This window comes from Callithrix jacchus, chromosome 13 (genome assembly GCF_049354715.1).
Source record: "Callithrix jacchus isolate 240 chromosome 13, calJac240_pri, whole genome shotgun sequence".
In the NCBI taxonomy this organism is placed as follows: Eukaryota; Metazoa; Chordata; class Mammalia; order Primates; family Cebidae; genus Callithrix; species Callithrix jacchus.
Window position 1 is genome coordinate 67,267,560 of NC_133514.1, and position 19,736 is coordinate 67,287,295.

A 19,736-nucleotide genomic window follows, 5' to 3' on the forward strand; every position below is an offset into this window, starting at 1 on the left:
AAGTTTGTATTGCTTATTTTTGTAATTTAGGAGAGCTACAAGCAACCAACCAAACATAAAAGCAGTATCATTTTCCAATTTCTATGTATATATATGTTTAAACCATTCCTGCTCTAACAGATCTAGTAATGAATTTTCTAGCCAGGTATTTCCACTTACTTCAGCATTTGGGATTCACACCGAATTAATATGGTAGTGACCAAGTTTAACTGAATGCTAAATACCTCCTTAACACTATGTACATCAGGTAACTGGTTATCTCCTTGGCTCTTGGAGCTATGGTACCACAAGGACTTCTTTCTTTGTAAGGACAGTATATTTAAAAGAAACCACAATGTGGGGGAACATTCTAAAGCCTTTATTTAGAATCAGGTAGATTATTTCATTATAACACCTGTTAACTTCAAGACAGCAATTAAAATTATGTACTCGCAGCTACCTAAGGCCCCTGGGAGTAATATCTCAGTCTGGGGTTTGGGTGGATAAATACTGTAAGATTTAAGATTAATGTACCCCAATTAAAGGGGCAAAGCTGCTATACAGTAGGTCTCCACACACATTTTAAGTATACAGGTACCTTGCAAACTTGAAATGCACAAGACCTCCTTTTATATAGTTTGATACATACATGAGTGCAACTTAATTTCTCTAGTGGCATTTGCCACTGGAAATGGAAGCATTTAACAAGGTTTGTCATTATGTAATGGTGATTAAAATCTGTATTTCTAGGGCATTTTTGTGAATTGCTAGATTTCATACATATTTTCAGTTCAAATGTAAACATTTTAATGATACTGATGGCAGAAAACTGTAAAAGTAAATTCAGAGTTAAGTAAATGAAATACTTTTCCAGTTTAATTCTTTAGAACTATTTTCAAATCAGAAATACTTGTTTTGAATATTCAGGCATCTTTTTTTCTTGGAAGATGGAAGGGATAAAATTGGGAGGATCAGTATGAATAAAAGCCATCTTGTCAATGGAGTCTTCACAAAATGACATAACCTCTACATTTGAGCACATAAACATTGTATAGGAGGAGAGTTCTAAATATGTCAAAGATTACATCTAAAACATTCAAGCATGACAGCATAAAAATATTCAAAATAACTTGATTTGGGATTACTATATAGTTCCATAAAGCTAAAGTTACATTTAGGTATAAACCTTCAGTAAATATGGCAACAGCAAACATAAAAAGCATATTCCCCAGCAGTTTTCTTTTACTTCTATATAAAATAGTATTCCAAATAAGTACATTTTATAGCAAAATTATGCATTTTTCCTAAGACTTTCATCACCATTATCACCTTATACCCTAATTTTGTTGGGTGAAATGCAGTTATCTCATGAGTGTTTTCTCTTTTTAAAGATAAGTAGAAACCAAGGGAAAAAATTTAAAAACACAGGTTTAAGACTTATTTATAGATTAGCCAAACACCCTGACTTGTATCCATTTTAATAAATGTCAGGCAAATTGAAGTAATTTCTGTCCCAGTAGCTGCCAGAGTAAATCCAGTCCTGTGCTCCATTGTAGGGATTAGGACCTTGATGGAACCACCTGTTAAAAGAAAAAGGTCAAGACTTACAGGAGAAATGATTCAAAATCACAGGCTGTTTCTTCACTAGCTTGCAGTATTTTTCTATTGCAGCAGTTCATTCTGTGAGTGAGGGATTTCCAAAGAGATGCTGAAGTGATGCTGTTTTTCTGCTTAGGGAACAGGTCTGCAGAATAATATTCCAGAAGAGGTAATGATACCAAGGGATGATGATTTCCCACCGGCATCTAAGCTACTTGACAGAAATGGTCTTCTAATAGGGTGGTTCGAACAACGTATTTGTCTAACTGGTTTATCCTCTAGGCTGGCTCTTATTTTCCACAACAAGCCATTCTTTTAAGCAGTCAGGAGTAAATTAGGATAAAGAAATTAAAATTTACAGCATACCCACCACAGTGTATAAGGCACCTGGTTCAGAGTAAATGCCGTTCAGACTCTTAAAGCTGCATATTACACAGGAGAAGCTGAATGTCTAAAGCAGTTAAATAACTTGCCCAATCTAGTCACTGCTGGCAAATTTAGGTTTAATGTTAAAGACCAAGATTTTTCTAATATACCATCCTACACATAATCCAAAAGACATGAATAGACATTTCTCAAAAGAAGACATCCAAACAGCCAAAAGGATATGAGAAGATGCTCAACATCACTAATTACAAGAGAAACATGAATACAAACCACAAGATACTATCTTATACCAGTTAGAATGGCTGTTATTAAAAAGAAACAATAACATGCTGGCGAGGATGCAGAAAAAGCAAGCTCATATACTGGTGGTGAGAATATAAATTAGAACAGCCACTATGGAAAGCAGCATGGAGAGTTCTTTAAAAAACTTAACTGCTATATGATCTGGCATTCCCACTACAGGGTATTTATTCCAAGGAAAGGAATTCAATGTATCAAAGGGATACCTGCATCTCCATGTTTATGACAGCACGATTCACAGTAACAAAGATAGGGAATCGACCTATGTCCATCTACGATGGATGAATGAATGGATAAAAGTCAGTGGAAATAACTTTTTTCAGGCCTGTAACAAGTTGGCAGGGTCTGTGTCAGGTAGGCCCTTGCTCTGGGGTCCCAGTGTCTGGCAACCCTGCCTTGTCTGCACACAGCAGCCTCACATCCCGACTCAGGCACGCACCTCGTCTTCCAGTCCTCTTCTGACTTGGACCTGTTTTTGCGGGCTGCTCTTTGTTTTTCCTCAAGTCGTTTTTTTTCTTCACTAGCTTGATCTAAAATATCATCAATATGAAGCATTAACACTCTACGCAGAGGATGCCAGTCACAGTATTAAACACAATAACTTCACAAGAGAACCATCTACATGCATCAGCATCGTTTCCCTTTTATTAAAACACAAATATCAGAGTCAAAAACGAAGCAAAAAATGTAACAGCTACCTGGGCTAGTAAGAGTCAGAGCTGGTATCACAGATGCAGCATCTCTGACTGCCTATGCTCTTAACAACCTTGTCTTTGCCAAGAACAACCTGTTTATTCTTAAGGCCAAAAGAACTGTGTTAAAATCTATCAGTGAAAACTTGCGTGTAAAAACTAAATAAATGTGAAATTATTCTAAATTCTTAGACCTCACAGAGCTCCTTCAGATTCCATTCTTAAGAAATTTAATGGTAGCTCACACCTGTAACCTCAGCACTTTGGGAGGCCGAGGTGCGCGGATCACCTGAGGTCAGGATTCAAGACCAGCCTGGCCAACATGGAGAAACCCCATCTCTACTAAGAATACAAAAGTTAGCCAGGCATGGTGGCGCATGCCTGTAATCCCAGCTACCTGGGAGGCTGAGGCAAGAGAATTGCTTGAACCTGGGAGGTGGAGGTTGCAGTGAGCTCAGTTCATGCCACTGCACTCCAGCCTGGGCAACAAGCCAGTCTGTCCACCACCCCCTCCTCCCAAAAAAGAAATTTAAACAGTTTTTCAAGCTTTTTCTCCACTGTGGCACTATGACATGTGGGATGTGATGATTCTATATCATAAGAGGCTGCCTGGTACAGCAGAGGATGTTAGCAGCATTCCTGGCCTGCAGATGCCAGTAGTCCCTCCCAAAAAGTAACAACCAAAGTCTTCAGACTTTGCTACATGTTTCCTTAGGGAGAAAATGCCCCCCTTTTGAGAACCACTGAGTTGGAAGAAATTTAACAGTATAAGAAAAATGGGCTGAGTGGGGTGGCTCACACCTGTAATCCCAGCACTTTGCAAGGCTAACATCAGTGGATCACCTAAGGTCAGGAGGTCCAAAACTAGTCTGGCCAACATGGTGAAACTCCATTTCTACTAAAAATGCAAAAATTAGCTGGGTGTGGTGGCATGCGCCTGTAGTCCCAGTTACTCAGGAGGCTGAGGCATAAGAATAGCTTAAACCTAGGAGGCAGAGGCTGCAGTGAGCTAAGATTTCACCACTGCACTCCAGCCTGGGAGACAGAGTGAGAGACTCTGTATTAAAAAAAATTTAAGGCCGGGCATGGTGGCTCATGCCTATAATCCCAGCACTTTGGGAGGCCGAGGCGGGTGGATCATGAGGTCAGGAGATTGAGACCATCCTGGTCAACATGGTGAAACCCCGTCTCTACTAAAAATACAAAAAATTAGCTAAGCATGGTGGTGCGCGCCTGTAGTCCCAGCTACTCAGGAGGCTGAGGCAGGAGAATTGCTTGAACCCAGGAGGCAGAGGTTGCAGTGAGCCGAGATCGTGCCATGGCACTCCAGTCTGGGTAATAACAGTGAAACTCCGTCTCAAAAAAAAAAAAATTTAAATTTAAATTTTAAAATGTTGTAATTGATATCCCATTTACCCTGATGTGATTATTACACACTGTATGCCAGTTATCAAACTATCCCACATACTCCGTAAGTATATACATCTAGTATACCCACACACAAAAACATGTAAGTTATAATTAACCAAGGGGAGGCCACACTCTCCTCTGAGGCTGATGAGGTGCTACATAAATTCTGAAGTAGACAGTGACATAATTAGTCAGAATAGGCCTCTGGCCATCTCCAGTATATTAAATTCTCAGGGGAGTATTACCAAAATAATATGAGCTAATAAGGTCTGCTCAGATTTCCAAATTAAAATAAAAGTTACTGAATTTAAACTGAATGTTAATTTAAACCATCTCTAAGACTAAAAATGCTAGTACTCCAATGATGCTAACAATCATGAAGAATAAAACAAAGCATCAACCCCTAAGAAACGAGTCTTCACTGGCAGCTTCAGCAGATGCTAGTTACCTATCTCTCCATTTTCCATGGCTCTGATGTCAGGTCGTAACCTGCAGTCTGTCTTGGGAATCACACTCTCCATGTCTTTGTCTACTTCATTCAAAACCATTGCAAAACTAGTAAAATTATACATCTGAAAGAAGCAAAAGGATACAATTAACATATGCCAAGGCATCACGCAAAATGAAAAGCCCTGAAAGTAGAACAGGGTTGACTTGACAACGACCCACTCCCTTTCGTGGAACAATGGTCAGTCTTTCTCAGATCACACATAATCTAAATGTTTTCACCAAAATATGCACCATCTGTGGGTATCTGTCTCAAAAACATCTCAAAGCAGGCTTTGCAGAATAAATATCCTCTATCGTGATCAACTTGAAATAGAACTCTAAGCAAAAATCAACATTCTTTTATCTTTATTAAAATCATCCTTGCTGGCTCTGGAGGGCTGGTACTGACTAGGTTGTACCAGCTTATATTTAACAAGGACCAGTTGTACTGCTAAGTAACTATTAAGCCCCAGTGAAGTCCTACCTAACACATCCTCCTCCTGGCCAGATGCCAGAGGGATGGACAGCATGATGCCTTCATGATGCACTGAGCTCAGGCAAGAAGGGAGCACCCGAGAGCCAGTGGGAGCTCAGGATGCCAGCCTGCCTGTCTCCATGCTGCCTGGGCTGGCCCCTCACGTGCCAGGAAAGAGCATCACAATGCTGAACACAGACAGTGAGGCCACAGCCAGCAAGCCCAGTCTCACCTGGGCAGAATTTGGAGGTCGTGGGGCTATTCGCCACAGGAGAACGCTTCCAGGGATAATGAACACGCTTTCAGAATCTGGCATCGGCATTTCATCCGACTCCTCAGAAGTGCTCATCTAGAAAAACCAACCAATGAACACTAAGTGAAAGGTTTTAAGAGACAGTCTAGCACCACATGATGACATTTCAGTCCACAACAGACTGTAAACATGATGGCAGTCCCCTAAGGTTACAGCAGAGCATGTAGAGAAATCTGCTATATGGCATTCGGTATTGGCATTGCAGACCAGGTAGGGGAAATGACTGATAATTCAGTAACCGTGCTGGAACTTTTGGCTTTCCACATGAAAAAATAGATTAGAATACATACACCATGAAAAAATAGATTAGAATACATACACCTCACTGTATGAGGCTCGCACAATGATGAAATGATTTCTAAGAACGTTAACTCTATCCTTAGGAAAATATATATACACTTACAAATTGTAAACCATTGTTTACTGCACACCACTAGAATGTAAACTACATGAGGGCAGGGACATTGTGACCTTCTAATTCTTATAACCTTTTTTTTTCCTTTTTTTCCTCAGTTCTCAGGAAAAGTAATAATTCTTATATCCTTTTAACAGAGTGTGGGAAGCCAGTGAATACCTGCTGATGCCCAAGCGGGTGCTATGAGTCTCCTGAGCTTCAAGGGCTGTGCCATTTAGTGTTATCTGCATTGAAGTCATTATCATCATCACTCTTTCCTATAGTGTTTTATGTTTTTAAGGCTTGTTTCCTTTTTAAAGACTAAAATAATTCATTTGAATATTTTTATTTATTATTTTTGAGATAGGATCTTGCTCTGTTGCCCAGGCTGGAGTGCAGCTACAATCACAGCTTACTGTAACCTCAAACTCCTGGGTTCAAGCAATCTTCCTGCCTCAGTCTCCCAAGTAGCTGGGACTACAGGCGTGTGCCACCACACCCCGCTAATTTTTTTTTAATGTTTTTACAGAGATGAGGGTCTTTCTATGCTGCCCAGGTTGGTCTTGAACTCCTGGCCTCAAGCAATCCTCTCACCTCAGCCTCCCAAAGCATCATTTGAGTATTTACTGAGGAACCTCTGGAGGCCCAGCACTGGGGTGCTAGAGTCACTACTTGACTGTCGTGGAATTCACACACTAGAGAGGAACAATCTGAGAACAAAAAAAGGTTATGCTCTTGGAAAAGTCAACTAAATTTATCAATGGCACAAAACCAGGAGGGATTCTTAGTGCATCTGATGAAAAGAGAATTTACAAAGATGTTAGGCTACATGGGAAGCCAGCGTTTCCTCAGGCTCCCCTCCCCGCGGCCCCAGCTATGCTAATGCTCTGTGTATGCGGTCTTTATGCAACAATCCCTCGAGGAGATGTCCTGACTGCTGTTTTAAACATACGAATTAAGGCTTTGGAAGGGTAATATATGTAACATAAACATAACAATTTGTAAATGTATATATATTTCCCTAAGGACAGGGATATGTTCTGAGAAATCATTAGGTGGTTTCATCATTGTGCAAACCTCGGCATCACACAGTGAACAAATCTAGAACTACTAGCTGAGACAAATTCAGTGAATATACAGTTCACAAAATAGCAGAGATGACAACACTAATGATACAAACTTCCCGCAGCGTCTATGTTCAGGGACGTCAGAAATCCATGGCAGGTAGCTGCACACAGGAATGAGAGACCAGAAAAGCAGTGGATGTGTGCGAATACCTGCTCTCTCCAAGGGGAAAACCCACTTTTTCACAGACTGACTAGGAACTTAAGGGATATAAAGAATATTCCCTGGAATTTCGCCAATGTTCCTGGCCGCCCCACTCTGTAAAGAGAGTTGGAAGGCAAGTGTGTTGGGGAGATTGTCTTTGTCAAGGTGCTTCCTATTAGCAGGAGCTGCAGCCGAGGAGTTTGTGCTGGAGGTCCCAGAATCCTGGACCTGCCCTTCTCAGGCACGTCAGTTTCCTCCTGGCTGTGGAGCACAGCCGGTGCCTGGTTCTTATGGGCGGGAACATGGGATGTAAGGAGGGAAGCAGAACTGTGCACACACAGCTGAAGGGAAACAAAGAAGGAAACAACCCCAGCCACTGGAGAGCAGAATGCTCCGGCCATTTAATAAACCGCTTTTCACTTTGGGCTCAAGCTTAACTCCATCTACAAAGAAAGTCACTCATAAATACACCTTCTGCTTTGAGGGATCTTAGGGCTTCCTGAACTTTCACATGCATAAGAAATGCTGAAGAGCCCCAGAGACTGGCCTTCAGTAGGTCTGAGGAGAAGCCAGGCAGCCTGCATTTCTAATAAGCTCACAGAAGATGCTCAAGATGCCTGTCTGAGGAAGTACTTTAGGCAGAAATGACTTTATCAGTCTTTACTACGAGCAGACACTGTTCTGAGCCCATTATGCTTGTTAACTCATTTAACAGGTAGGTGCTATTATAATGCCCATGTTACAAATGAAGGCACTGAGGCAGACAGATGAGAAATCTGGGCTTCTACTGCTCATCAGTGGTGGGGCTAAGATACTAACCCAGAGTTTGCACTCAGAACCATTATCTTGGTTGCTGGAATGGAATCCAACCTCAAACAAATACTATCTGTCCAAAGAGGTGCAGTCCTCTTTAGCTCTGAGCATTTATGCCTGGAGGGAAGGGGCAGGAGTTTGCTAACCACTGAAGCCCACCTGGGACCATGCAACAAAAAGCCGCATGCCTCCCCTTTTGGGATCTAACTGCCCCACAAAGAAGAAAGTTTAGTAAGAAGAAGATAGCAGCCCACGGATGACTCCTTTAACTATGACGGTCTTACCATCAGTAATTTCATGATAAGGAAGAAGGCAACAAAACTGATGATAAACATGAAATGTCAGAGAGAATTTTGGAGGAATTTTTTTCTTGAGAGAGTTTCGCTCTTGTTGCCCAGGCTGGAGTGCAATGGCACAACATCAGCTCACTGCAACCACCGCCTCTCAGGTTCAAACAATTCTCCTGCATCAGCCTCCCAAATAGCTGGGATTACAGGCATGCCCCACCACACCCCGGCTAATTTTTGTATTTTTAGTAGAGACAGGGTTTCACCATTGGTCAGGCTGGTCTCAAACTCCTGACTTCAGGTGATCCACGTGCCTTGACCTCCCAAAGTGCTGGGATTACAGGCGTGAGCCGCTGCACCCAGCCAGGAAATTTTAAATCTTCAATTTCAACCTTCAGTGCACATAAACAGGAGGAAAAGAAAATTTGTTTCGTTAAGATGAACTCCATAACATTCCAAGCTATGTGAATTAAAGCAAAGTCCCACATATAACTGCTCCACAGTTACAAAACTGGTACATGTCCATATCCTATACAAGACTGTGTTGAATATCTGTTAAAGCAAATATCTGATTATTAAAAAGAGAAAAGTGACATGGATTAGAAACAAGGAAGAAGAAAGTCAAACTGTGTCCCTGGAATAGGCCACCTCCAGGATTAGCACACATTGAAGAGTCCAGTTATCCTTCGATACCACCTTACAGAATGTTCACCTGTTTGCTGTTCTTCTTCTCTTCTGTATTCTTTTTATCATTCTTTTTGTAAGCCTCAAATGTGGCAGGGTCAACACTGTATAAACATTCAGTCCACTTCCCATAGAGGGCACAGAGCTTCTTTTTGCTGTCAAGAAAAAAGGATGTTTAGTTAACAAACCAGTGTTTGTTTTTTCAAAGCAGACAGCACCCAGTATTCCCAGGTGGACTCCCTTCCAAGTCCTAAGCAGGCCTGACCCTGCTTAGCTTCTAAGAGCAGATGAGATCAGGCATGCTCAGGGTGGCATGGCCATAATCTGTTTTGCTATAATGGAAGATTACTATAAAGGTGTGTTCGAATCAGATTTTCTATTATTATTATTTTTTGAGACAAGGTCTGTGTCACTCAGGCTGGAGTGCAGTGGTGTAATCATGGCTCACTGTAGCCTCAACCTCTTGGGATCAAGGGTTCCTCCCACCTTAGCCTCCAGAGTAACTGGGTCCACAGGCATGTACCACTACACCTACCTAATTAAAAAAATTTTTTTTTAGAGATGGGGTCTCACTATGTTATCCAGGCTGGTCTTGAACTGGCTGCAAGCAATCCTCCCCATTCAGCCTCCCAAAATGCTCGGAATACAGGTGTGAGCCACTGTGCCCAACCAAATCATGTTCTTCAATGAAATACACTTGTAGAAGAAAGATTTTTCAACTTATTACAATGCTTGTTTCCTAGGTTATAGCAATGTTTGTTTGTTTGTTTGTTTGCTTTTCTTTGAGACGGAGTCTCGCTGTCACTCAGGCTGGAGTGCAGTGGTGCAATCTCAGCTCACCGCAAACTCCGCCTCCCAGGTCTAAGTGATTCTCCTGCCTCGGCCTCCAGAGTAGCTAGGATTACAGGCTCCCACCACCCCACCCAGCTAATTTTGTTGTATTTTCAGTAGAGACGGGGTTTCACTATGCTGGCCAGGCTGGTCTCAAACTCCTGACCTTGTGATCCACCTGCCTCGGCCTCCCAAAGTGTTGGGATTACAGGCATGAGCCACCAGCCCAGCCAACAATGTATTTCAATACTGACATTTTATCTAGTGAACAAAATGTGTATTATTCAACATTTAAAATGGAAATTTTACCTTTTATCTTGAATGTAGCCTTCAACTTTGTGTAATTCCTTACCAAAAAGGCCGCATGGCTTAAAATTCAACACACACTTGTCCCCAGTCCTACAAAGAAAATAGTAAGTCCAGATTATCATTTATTACCAATGCAGTAGTAGAGAAAAATAACTGTGATAACTTTTCTAGCAGCAGCTACTGTTTACGGATTTTCTGTGTGTGCCAGGCTCCATACTAAGGTGATAACGATTAATCCTCGATTGGTAACGTTCCCACCATAACAAAAAGAAATGTGAGGTGCAGAAAGAATTCGTGACTTGCCTAAGGTAACAAAGAATGGGCACCCAGCTCCTTCTAGTAACTTCCATGCCCATCTCCCTTGCCCCCACTAAACAAAAGAAGCAAAATGAGCTGAGATTGGAATTAAGGTTCACAGTCTTCCTTAATCAGAGACGTTTATTAAATAAATGGGCTTCTAGTCATTTAAGAGTTAGTTCTATTGCCTGATTGTTAAATTTTCATCAGCCTGTTCTAGAGCTTTTCTTTAAAAACAAACAAAACAAAAAAACTGAAGTCCACTAAATCTGCTTGATGAAAGTGAAGGAACGGATGAAGTACCCCAAGGTGCCTTACTTGTGGTTTATGATTTCCACATTGCCGTACTGTTCGATCCAGAGTTTACCCACAATAATATTATGCACACAGCAGGTAGGATTTGTCCACGTATATGCCTCATTGTGTCTAAAAAAACAAAACCAATCCCAAAAAAGTAAGTGAGAGGTATCGCTTTGTTTAAAAAGTGCACTTGCTCCAAATGCCACTACTCAGGATAACAAACTAGGCTGCTCAAGATAACTAAGTCCTCAGAGTTTCAAAATTCTATTGATGTTAACTCACAGCAAAATTGAGATCATTTGCCCATTGTTTCTTAAAAGGAAGTAACAGTTTAAGAAAAAATGATATGCTTCCACCAAACTCCAAATAAACTACGTACATAATCATTTTAAGCATTCAAAAGTGTCACGAAACATTTAAATAAAGCTAGAGACAGAAAATAAAGTCTATTTAGCACTTTCTAGAGAAAGTACCTTCCAGCTCACCAAAGGAAAAAACTCACCTATGTGAATAAACTCTGATTTTATAATCCTGTATACCCAGAGGAATAGAAATCACTCTACCATAAAGACACATGCACGTGAGTGTTCACTGCAGCACTTACTCACAATAGCAAAAACATGGAATCAACCTGAATGCCCACCAATGACAGATTGGATAAAGAAAATATGGTACACATACACCATGGAATACTATGTAGTCATAAAAAAGAACAAGATTCATGTCTTTTCCGGGAATATGGAGGAGCTGGAGGCCATTGTCCTTAGCAACCTAACACAGGAAGAGAAAATCAAATGCCACATGTTCTCATTTATAAGTGGGAGCTGAATGATGTGAACTAATGGACACAAAGAAGGGATGAACAGACACTGGGGCCTGCTTCAGGGACGAGGTTGAGAGGAGGGAGAGGATCAGAAAAACTATTGGGTACTAAGCTTAGTACCTGGGTGATGAAATAATCTGAACAACAAACCCCCATGACAAAAGTTTATGGATAGAACAAACCCTTACATGTACCCCCAAACCTAAAATAAAAATAAAAATAAAAAAAGTTTTATTATTCGTTATTTATTTATTTATTTTTTGAGCTGGAGTCTCACTTTGCCACCCAGGCTGGAGAGCAGTGGTGCGATTTTGGCTCACTGCAACATCTGCCTCCCAGGTTCAAGTGATTCTCTTGCCTCAGCCTCCCGAGTAGCTGGGATTATAGGCACACACCACCATGCCCAGCTAATTTTTGTATTTTTAGTAGAGTCAGGGTTTCACTATGTTGGCCAGGCTGATCTCGAACTCCTCAGGTGATCCACCTGCTTTGGCCTCCTCAAGTGCTGGGATTACAGGCATGAGCCACTGCTATACCTTTGTATTTTCCTTAGATATATGTTTTTTAATTTACATAAAATTCATTTTTGTTGGTGTTCTAGTCTACATTTGTACAGATCTTTGTAACCACCACCAACACAATCAGAATCCTAAACAACTCCTCCACCCCCAAAGACTTCGCTTATGCTTCTCCTGTAATCAGATCTTTCTCCACTCTTAATTCCTGGATCTCCAACTCATTCCTGATCCCAGCAACTGATCTGTTCTCCATCGCAATAGTTTTTCCTTTTCCAGACATCATATACATGTAGATTACCTTTTGAGATTGCATCTTCTATCTGTATAATGCACCTCAAACTCATGTGTTGCTCTACATATCAATAATTCATTCTTCCTTTGTGCTGAGTAGGATTCCACTGTATGGATAAGCCACAGTGGCCATTCACCCACTCAAGGGCATGTGAGCTGTTTTGAGTTTTTGGTGATGATGAATAATGCTACTATAAACATTTGTATATAGGTTTTGGGATGAATGTAAGTTTCCATTTCTCTAAGGTAAATAAAGATGAGTAGGCTTGCTGAGTCATGTGGTAATCAGTTAACAACTATATAAGAAACTGCCAAATTGTCCTCTGGGGTGGCTCTACCATTTTACATTACAACACCAACAATACACAGGTTGAGCACTCCAAATTCAAAAACTGGAAATCTGAAATGCTCCAGAATCTGAAACTTTTAAAGCATTGACATGACACTCAAAGGAAATGCTCCCTGGAGCATTTCAGATTTTGGAATTTTGGATTTGAGATGCTAAACTGGTAGGTATACTGCAAATACTCCAAAATCTGAAAATATCCAAAATCCAAAATGCTTCTGGTATATTTTAGAAAAGGGATACTCAATCTGTATGAGATTTTTAGTTGTTCCACATCCTTGTCAGCACTTGGTATTGTCAATTTTTACAATTATTTGATTTTGGACATTGTAATAGGCATATGGATAACTCATTGTCGTTTTAACTTTGTAGTTATCTAATAACTGATGCTGTTGAACATCTTTTTACATTTTTTATTTATTTTTTAGAGATGAGGTCTTACTCTACCATTTAGGAAGGAGTGTAGTGGTGGATCACAGCTCACTGCAGCCTTGAACTCCTCGGCTCAAGTGATCCTCCTGCCTTACCCTCCCAAGTAGCTATGACTACAGGCATGTGCCCCCATGCCTGGCTAAATTTATTTTATTTTTTAAAAGACAGTCTATGTTGCCCAGGCTGGTCTTGAACTCCTGGCCTCGAGCAATCTTTCAGCCCTCCTGCCTCAGCCTCCTAAGTAACTGGGAATTATAGGTGTGAGCCACTGCAATCAGCTGGCAGCATCTTTTCGTGTGCTTATTTGCCCCATATATATATATAGTTTTTGTTTTTTGTTTTTTTGGTGAACTATCTGTTCAATTTTTGCCCAATTATCTAATGGGTTGTTCTTTTTTGTTGTTGTTGTTGTTCCAGAGACAGAGTCTCAACTCTGTTGCCCAGGCTGGAGTGTAGTGGCACAATCATGGCTCACTGCAGCCTCGAATTCCTGGGCTTGAGCGATCCTCCCACGTCAGCCTCTCAAGTAACTGGGATTATAGGCATATGTCACCACACTTTGCTATTTTTAAAATGTTTTAGTAGAAACAAGGACTCACTATGTTGCCCAGGCTGGTCTCAAACTCCTGGGCTCAAGTGATCCTCCCACCTCAGCTTCCCAAAGTGCTGAGATTACAGGCATGAGTCACCACGCCCGACCTTATCATTTCTTATTGAGTTTTAAGAATTCTTTATATAGTCTAGCTACAAGTCCTTTTATGGCTATATGATTTTCAAATAATTTTTACTATTTTATAGTTTATCTTTTCATTCTCTGAGCAGTATGTTTCAAAGAATATGTTTTTTATTTTAATAAAATATAATTTATCAATTTTTGTCTTTCATGGGTTATAATTTTGGTATCATATTCATAAGAGTTCTTTGCCTAATCTAAAGTTGTAAGATTTTCGCCTATGTTTTCTTCCAAAAGCCTTAGTTTTACATTTTATTTTAGTCTATGATCTATTTTGAGCTGATTTTTGTAGAAGGTGTGAGGTATAGTTTGAGGTTCATTTTTTAACATACAGCCATCCACTGTCTCCATAGTACACACGGTTGTCTGTGGAAAGGACTGTCCTTCTTAGCTGTATTGCCTTTGCACCTTCGTAAAAATCAAGGGACCACATTTCTGCGTGTCAATTTCTGGATTCTCTTCCCTGCTGCATTAATCTATGCAGTCTTTACTCTGGCCACAACCACACTGTCTTGATTACAACAGCTTTAGAGTTAAGTCTTAAAACTGGGTAGTGGGAGTCCATCAGTTCTGTTCCTTTTCAATATTATTTTAGCTGTTCTATGTCATTTGCCTTTTCATACAAACTTAGAATCAACTTCTCTATATCTATTAAAAATAATCTAGGGATTTTGATTTGGGTTGTGGTTCATACAGATTGCTTATAGATCAGTGAGGGGAGAACCAACATCTTAACTATAATTCAAAATATATCGAGGCACATTACTCAGGTAATCCTGGATTACTTTCAACAGTTTCTTGTGGTTTTCAACATATACATCCTGTAAATATATTGGCATATGCATTCTACCATTGAGCCTATCCCAATTATTATATTTCTATTACTATACTTTCAGTACTAAAATTTCCAAAAATACCATTTTATTTATTTTTTTGCTTGCATGTCTTTCTGCTCCTTTGGGAGTGTCCACCTTTCTCTTGTGGAGCTACTTTACATCTCGGATACAAATGACAGTATCTGGATCAGCTTTGGGTTGGAGTCTGTTGACTGCCTTTTCTATTTTAGTTTCCTGAGATCTTCCTGTTTCTTGGTATGCTGAATGATTCTGGACTGTATTCCGGACACCTGAATATTATGAGACTCTGTCCTCTTAACCTCTTCTGGAGAATACTGATTGTTAAAAATTTTGTTTTAGTAGGCAATTAACAGAGTTTCAGGCCAGAAGTCCTGACCCTCCTCCTGTGGGCTTTGATTCCAGTATCAGTTTCATTCTCAAAGCCTCTGTAGTGCTGCTCAGGCTCACCCCTCAATAGCCATCCAGGGACGTGGATCTCAGGCCACCCAGTATTTCAGATCCTGAGGCCCTTGTGTACACTTTTGGGTCATTTCAATGCATGTATGTAGGGATGAGCTTAGGAACTCATACCCAGCTTTAGGGGATCCTTTTCTTGAGATCCCTCCTCTTTGTGGTTTCCCCAATACTCTTAGCCACCAGGGGGCCCTTCCTCTGCCCTCTGTCGGGCAAGCTGGGATTTGAGCCTCTCTGCTCTGTCCTGTATCTTACACAACTAGGTCTTCCTCTGGGGCAAAGAAGTAGAAGAAAAGAAAGAAAAACCAGTAACAGAAAAACAAGTACTGGCATTATAGGAAAAGAAAAGAAAAACAAGAACAAAAATACAAGTGCTGGGATTACAGGGATTCTCTCACACTCTTTGGACCCTAGAGGTTCCTTTATTCAGTTCCTCTGGCCAAAGAGAAGGACTCTTGTCTGAGTTTGAGGCACAAGTGTGATTGCCACAGCCCCCACTGCTGCAGGAGTGTAGCTACAAACCCTAGGGCTTGCTTGGGTCAAGGCTGTGAGACAAAAATAAAACAGGAGTTCCTCTGGTCTCTACTTCCTGCAAGGGTATCTTTCTAGGTCCTTTAATTAGAAAGAGAGTTACTCTTAGAACTTTTCCTGTCTGCCTCCAATGCCCAGTTCTGCAATTTGCTGCTCTGATTCTAAGCCAGGAGATTTGAGAGAAATATATAAAACCAGTAAACTCACTGCCCTATTAGTCTTCGGGTTTTAACTTCTCTCTCCAATCTGCCTGCTACTATTTATGTTTCAGAGTCCTCGGGTTGTCGCTTTAAGTCTTCTGTAAGGGGTTTCTAGCTGTAATCAGTGTTAAAGAGATAGGGTATTGTATGCGGATTCTATCCTAACTGGAATTAATTGTGGATTTAAAGCTCATCTTGCAGAAGAAGAGAACTCCCAATTTATCTAACGCCTAACATGCACCACAATTGTCATTTCATTATTTCTCAAAGTGAATTCATTTTGAAAGATCTTTAAACAAAACACTGGCACAAGGATATTAAAAAGCATGTTTCATAAGAACTGTCATGAAGCAATTAACTCCATTGATCTTAAAATAGATCCAAACACCAGAGTCAAACATCAAGTTAAACTATTTACACATACCCAGATTAATTAGCAATGGCTACTGCCATGTTTCTCAAATTCTTTTACATAGAGGTAGATAGTTTGCACTGTATGAAAGCTGTTTTTCTCCAGCTTTTGAACAATAAGGTCAGCTGAGTGTGCATGTCTACAGTTACAGGTAGGTATATATAAAAAGGGTTTAATGGCTTGATTAGAACTCACTCAAGGAACTCCAAGGTGATGGTTCCTTTGGGTTCCGCTTCTACACTCTTCCCCCAGAATTTCAGTTTGGGATAGATTGAGCCATGAAAGATGAAGTCATTGTTTAATCCTTCAGCATGAAACGCACTGATTGGTGGGTGATGGCTGACTTGTTCCGAGATAAGTCTAAATCCAAGGTCATCTCTTAAGATTAAAAAAAAAAAACAGCAACATTATAATTAACTCTATCATTAAACATGTACATAATTGCGCTTTCAAGTAAACAGTTCGTGTGTGTGTGTGTGTGTGTGTGTGTGTGTGTGTGTGTGTTTCAAGATGGAGTCTCACTCTGTGCTCAGAGTGGATCTCGGCTCACTGCAACCTCTGCCTCTCGGGTTCAAGCAATTCTCCTGCCTCAGCCTCCCGAGTAGCTGGAACTACAGGTGCCCATCACCATGCCCACTAATTTTTGTATTTTTAGTAGAGACAGGATTTCACCATGCTTGTCAGCTGGTCTTGAACTCCTGACCTTGTGATCCACCGCATCCGGCCAACAATTCTTTATTCTCATTGCAATGAAAGAACTTAACCTGTGAGAAATTATACAAATGCAACCCAAACCACCAAATCCAATGTTGTAATGCTAGCTACTTGAACAAATTAAAATAAAGAACAGCCACATGAATTTGAATGATTTACATGAAAAAATATTATGTAAATTGAAAACATATTATTCCTGTTACATTAAAATAGAGAAATCTAGTGTGTCCACTTTCAAACATCTAGGCAATAAATGAGATCAAAACTTGTGCAGAGAAGAAGAGGAACACATGGAAAAACTAAAGCCAAATAAAACCCCTTAATTATGGATAAACAAGACACAGCCTCGCTCAAGCAAACAGACCTGCACTTATAGATGCAGTCATTAGCTTATGCAAACAATATATACTTGTGCTAATAGATTTTATTAATAGTGTTTATAAAGAGATGTTTTTATAAGAGGGTCTCACTGTTGCCCAGGCTGGAATGCAGTGGCTAATCATGGGTGCAATCCCACTTCTGACCAACCCCGGAGCTTTGAGCTGTTCCACTTGTGACTTCCCTCTCCTGGGAGGTCACCATATTCATGCCAAACTTAGTGTGGACACCTGACCAGCAGAGTGTACTACAGCCCAGAGCTCCTGGGCTCAAGAGATCCTGCTGCCTCAGCCTCTCAAGTAGCTGGGACTACAGGCATGTGCCACCATACCGAGCTAATATGTTTTAAATGATTCTTTTTAAAAACTCGATCATATCTTATAATCTACATAAGGAGAAAAAGAGGGTGATTAATCCCATGTGATCAGGAATACCGAAATCCTTGCAATTATTTCTTATAATGGTACCTTTTTTGTATGTGTCAATATTTTTTGACAGTCTCTATAATAGTAAGTATCCTAGAAACAAACATCAAAATTGTTAACTTGCTCCAGTTATATATAATTGTTATTGGCCATGACCAATATGTATGTATTTCTCCTCTTCATCTGCAAGGCTATATAAAGCATGCGAGTGAAAGGCCTCACCGCACTAATTCATAAGTCTCTCCCAGCAGTGGGTTGAAAGGCTTTCCAGTCCGTTCCCACTGAGAAGCAACAGCAGATACAGCAAACGCAGCTACACACTGTGGGACAGAGCATGAGAACAAGTCAAAAATAGCTGAACTCGCTCTGCATTCTTTTAGGAACTAAAATTTTGCCGAAGACAGTAATTTACGAATTATTTTGAGGAGTTTAATTACTTTGGAGTTTTAATATGGCTCTAGCAGTGGAACATGGAAACTTGCATATTCAGAATGAAAATTACTTTGAGTCACTTCCTATAGTGTTATTCCCAACCATGGTTTTCATCACACTCTAACAGGGCTTCAAATCCTCTTCAAGGACTCTTAAAAACACTCAAGTCCAAACTTACATTTAATTCATTTAATTTTTCAATAAGTAAAAAATTTCTCCAGGATTGGGGAGAGAGATATAAAACTCCACACCTTAATTGGTGTTAAGTCCATGAGGTTGGAAAATGCTGATTTACAGAAATGAAAGAACAGAAAGCCTCAGTTTAGAATGCTCTTGCTTTGTTGAAGGAGAACAATGCGCCTACTATACTCAGCCTCTACCCAGTCCATCCATGTACAACACAAACATCTTCCATCTAAAAAATTAAAAAGTGCAATTCCTTGCTGTCTCTTAACATATAACAATGGATATATATTTATATACACACGTAAGTACGGACATATCTTTCTATTGTGTGTGTGTGTGTGTGTGTGTGTGTGTGTGTGTGTTAACCTATTCTTGGAAATACCCCAAGAAAGTCTGGAAGAAGAAAGGTTGAATTCTTCCCTCAACACAACTCTAATTTCTTTTTTTTTTTGAGATGGAGTTTCGCTCTTGTTACCCAGGCTGGAGTGCAATGGCGCGATCTCGGCTCACTGCAACCTCCGCCTCCTGGGTTCAGGCAATTCTCCTGCCTCAGCCTCCTGAGTAGCTGGGATTACAGGCACACGCCACTGTGCCCAGCTAATTTTTTGTAATTTTTAGTAGAGATGGGGTTTCACCATGTTGACCAGGATGGTCTCGATCTGTTGACCTCGTGATCCACCCGCCTCGGCCTCCCAAAGTGCTGGGATTACAGGCTTGTACTTTCTTTTTTTTTGAGGTGGAGTTTTGCTCTGTCACCCAGTCTGGAGTACAGTGGCGCAATCTTGGCTCACTGCAACCTCCGCCTCCTGGGTTCAAGCGATTCTCCTGTCCCAGCCTCCTGAGTAACTGGGATTACAGGCGCGCATCACCATGCCCGGCTCATTTTTGTATTTTTAGTAGAGACAGGGTTTCACCATGTTGGTCAGGCTCGTCTCGGACTCCTGACCTTGTGATCCACCCGCCTTGGCCTCCCAGAGTGCTAGGATTACAGGCGTGAGCCACCGCGCCCAGCCAACACTACTTCTAAACTAAAGATTTAGAAAAAGCCCACTAATATCCAGGTTTGCTTCTGGGCCACCTCCTGCTTCTCCTGTAATACTCATTGGTCTTTGCATGATGGTGTCACCCTGACCAGGGGCACTCCAGACACGCAACTAAGCTTTGATAACATTTCCCA

General features: G+C 40.7%; 1 protein-coding gene across 21 annotated transcripts in view; it reads right to left on the reverse strand.

The window, feature by feature from the left end:
- Positions 1 to 342: 342 nt before the first annotated feature.
- The window catches only part of OSBPL1A (oxysterol binding protein like 1A), a 237,688-nt gene continuing 218,294 nt past the window's right edge, over positions 343 to 19,736 (reverse strand). For all 21 annotated transcript variants that reach the window (XM_078347904.1, XM_078347903.1, XM_078347899.1 and 18 more), the window contains 9 exons: positions 18,164 to 18,261; positions 16,620 to 16,802; positions 10,847 to 10,954; positions 10,232 to 10,321; positions 9,120 to 9,246; positions 5,564 to 5,680; positions 4,816 to 4,939; positions 2,705 to 2,795; positions 343 to 1,559 (listed from right to left, as the gene is read on the reverse strand). In XM_078347904.1, coding sequence (XP_078204030.1) covers positions 1,457 to 1,559; positions 2,705 to 2,795; positions 4,816 to 4,939; positions 5,564 to 5,680; positions 9,120 to 9,246; positions 10,232 to 10,321; positions 10,847 to 10,954; positions 16,620 to 16,802; positions 18,164 to 18,261 — 1,041 coding nt within the window. In that variant the 3' untranslated portion in view covers positions 343 to 1,456. The remainder of the gene's footprint in view (positions 1,560 to 2,704; positions 2,796 to 4,815; positions 4,940 to 5,563; positions 5,681 to 9,119; positions 9,247 to 10,231; positions 10,322 to 10,846; positions 10,955 to 16,619; positions 16,803 to 18,163; positions 18,262 to 19,736) is intronic.